General features: G+C 38.0%; 1 protein-coding gene across 1 annotated transcript; it reads right to left on the minus strand.

Moving 5' to 3' along the window:
• Positions 1–313: 313 nt before the first annotated feature.
• Positions 314–2046, minus strand: LOC125273305 (retinal cone rhodopsin-sensitive cGMP 3',5'-cyclic phosphodiesterase subunit gamma-like). Its single transcript, XM_048198496.1, has 3 exons — positions 1919–2046; positions 924–1077; positions 314–816 (listed from the first exon to the last, which is right to left on the minus strand). Exons 2-3 carry the CDS (start codon positions 1063–1065, stop codon positions 740–742), a joined length of 219 nt encoding a protein of 72 aa, XP_048054453.1. The 5' UTR covers positions 1066–1077; positions 1919–2046; the 3' UTR covers positions 314–739.
• Positions 2047–2387: the final 341 nt, after the last annotated feature.

The raw sequence follows: 2387 nt of genomic DNA on the forward strand, positions 1-2387 counted from the left end.
TGGAGCACTGCTAGTCCAGATTTGGTAATTTGAAAAAGTGTGTATCTGGATCAGGTTGATCCAGTCCTATTTTGCTTTAAAAAAACAGCACAAAAGTCAGATGAATTGCCTAATCCTAGAAAGCAAAACATGAGATTTCCAAATCTAGATCATTCTGATCCATATTTAACTTTTTGAACAACTGAGCCCAGATGATCTGAACTTTTCAAATGATTGAAATTATTGAAAATTGAAATTATTTAAATTGTTTCATAATAGACCCAGTTTAAATATTTTCTGTCAGTTCTGAAAGAGAAAAGACTAATCACACAAATTTGGGAAAATACTTTTTTTTTTTTTTTATTGTGTTCTACTGCCAATCAATGGTTTTAATTAACTATGATGAGTTGATTCTGACACAGACACAATCACATTCACAGTTCAAAAAAATAAAGTTAATTTGAGCATAGTTTTGTTTTTCCATAACAATTAAAAGAGAGAGGGCCTGCATGATATTGTGGCTCTGAGATCAATTCCTCCTGCTAAGAGCTCCAGTGATGCAGTGAAGAAGAGCAGCAGAGAGTTACTGTTCCATTTGTCCTTTTTTACCAAAAAAAAAAGAAGTATTAATCTCGTTGGATCCTCTTTGTGTGCTGGGCTGAAAGCTTCTGCTGCTGGTTCAGTCTCATGTGAGTAACATTACGTGATCATCTGATCAAAGGTCCCCAGAAGAGAGCAGGGAAAAGGTTTGGTGGATGCACTACAAAATTCCATATTTTGCCAGATCACTGAGCTCCATGTCGCCAAAAGCTTCCCATGGGCAAACCACAGTGATGTCTGTTGAAAAACCAGAGAAAGGTGGTGTTCAGGTTCATCGCTGTGTGTCATTCAAAACACTGAATCAATATTTACATCATGAAGGCAACTGAAATGTCACGCTTTACCTGTGCCGAGACCCTCCATCCCAGGGATGTCATCTCCGAAGCCTTTCTGGCCAGGTTTAGGAGCCTTGCTCTTGAAGGTGCGAGTGGTCCTCTGTTTGAATTTTGGTGGTCCTCTCTTCTCAACAGGTGCTGGGGCATCCATTTCTCTCACTTGCTGAAATATAAACATGTTTCCTATAAAAAGTGACTATATTGTCCCCTTTATTGATGTCCTCAACAGGTTAGCTGTTAGTGTTCTCATTTTGGGATTTTGTTCATGCTAATCTTCTAGTTACACAATGAGTAGGTTTATTTACCAGCATCTGTTTGCGTTGTGAGATATACAGACAGTGTGAATGATAAGCTCTTTACATAATCGTGCTAATCTCGTAGAGGAGATGCCCAGCGCTGTAATCCCATCACATTTATCCTAGCCTATTTCTGGAATCCAGGGAGAAATGTGTCAGAGCTTCTGTTTTTGCCCAAATTGGCTTTTGCTGTAGAATGTCTACTGTACATTTCAGCTTCACCTAAAGAAAAAGTTTGAGGAATAATGGAATAAAAAATGTACAGTAATGATGACTTTTTATCTCAAAATTCTGACTATTCTCTTGCAATTCTGAATTTATATTCTGTGGCAGAATCATCCATGGTAATAAAAGTAAGCATCCATAGTATAATCGCTACACCTCACCTGTAGTTTAATGTTCAACTTAATGTCCAGGGATGTCATTTTGACTCACATTCTGCTTTTACTTTTTAATTATTTCCTCTCCATCACTAAATCTGTCTGTTCTTTATCAGTCCGTGAAAGTCTTTCTCTCTTTCTCTATTTTGTTTTTATGTTTTGTGGTTTTCTTCTCATGCTCCTCAGCCCAGAATTCCTCCTCTCAGTAAATCATGTTGTGCATCTATTACAGCATGTCTGAGTGAAAATGAAATACCATAGTACTTTACCTGACTGTCTATCAGTGCATTGTGCTGTAAATGTGTCTCAGGTGAGGTGAATCTCTTACCGTGTGCTGGAGTTTCTGGTTCTTCTGGTGGTTGTTCTTCACTTCTCTTCTGCAATGTGTCACTTCAGCTCATGTCCAGTGTCTCTGCCGGCCGCTTTATAGTGCTCGACTAATCTTCTGATCCTCAAAAGCCTCCCACAGAAACAGATAGAGGGATCAGGAGATTGACACATGGAGTATTTTAAGGTCTTCAGGCTCTTCCAGCTGAGGACACGCATGTGAAAACAGTCAGTTTATTTAGAACATCTACAGTTTGTCTCTCCTGTGAGTCTGACAGACACAGACATAAACACACGATTTGCTGAAATATATGTTCTTGTTTTATTTGTGGTCATTAGTTGATTAATACTCAAGACTTTCTCTATCCTCAGTTCTCATCTAATTTTCATAATATAAACATCCTGGCTACAAAAATATATTCAAAGAACATTTTGCTAATGTTCCCATCAAGTTTTCTGAATGTTCTCTG

This window comes from Megalobrama amblycephala, linkage group LG8 (genome assembly GCF_018812025.1).
Source record: "Megalobrama amblycephala isolate DHTTF-2021 linkage group LG8, ASM1881202v1, whole genome shotgun sequence".
NCBI lineage: Eukaryota > Metazoa > Chordata > Actinopteri > Cypriniformes > Xenocyprididae > Megalobrama > Megalobrama amblycephala.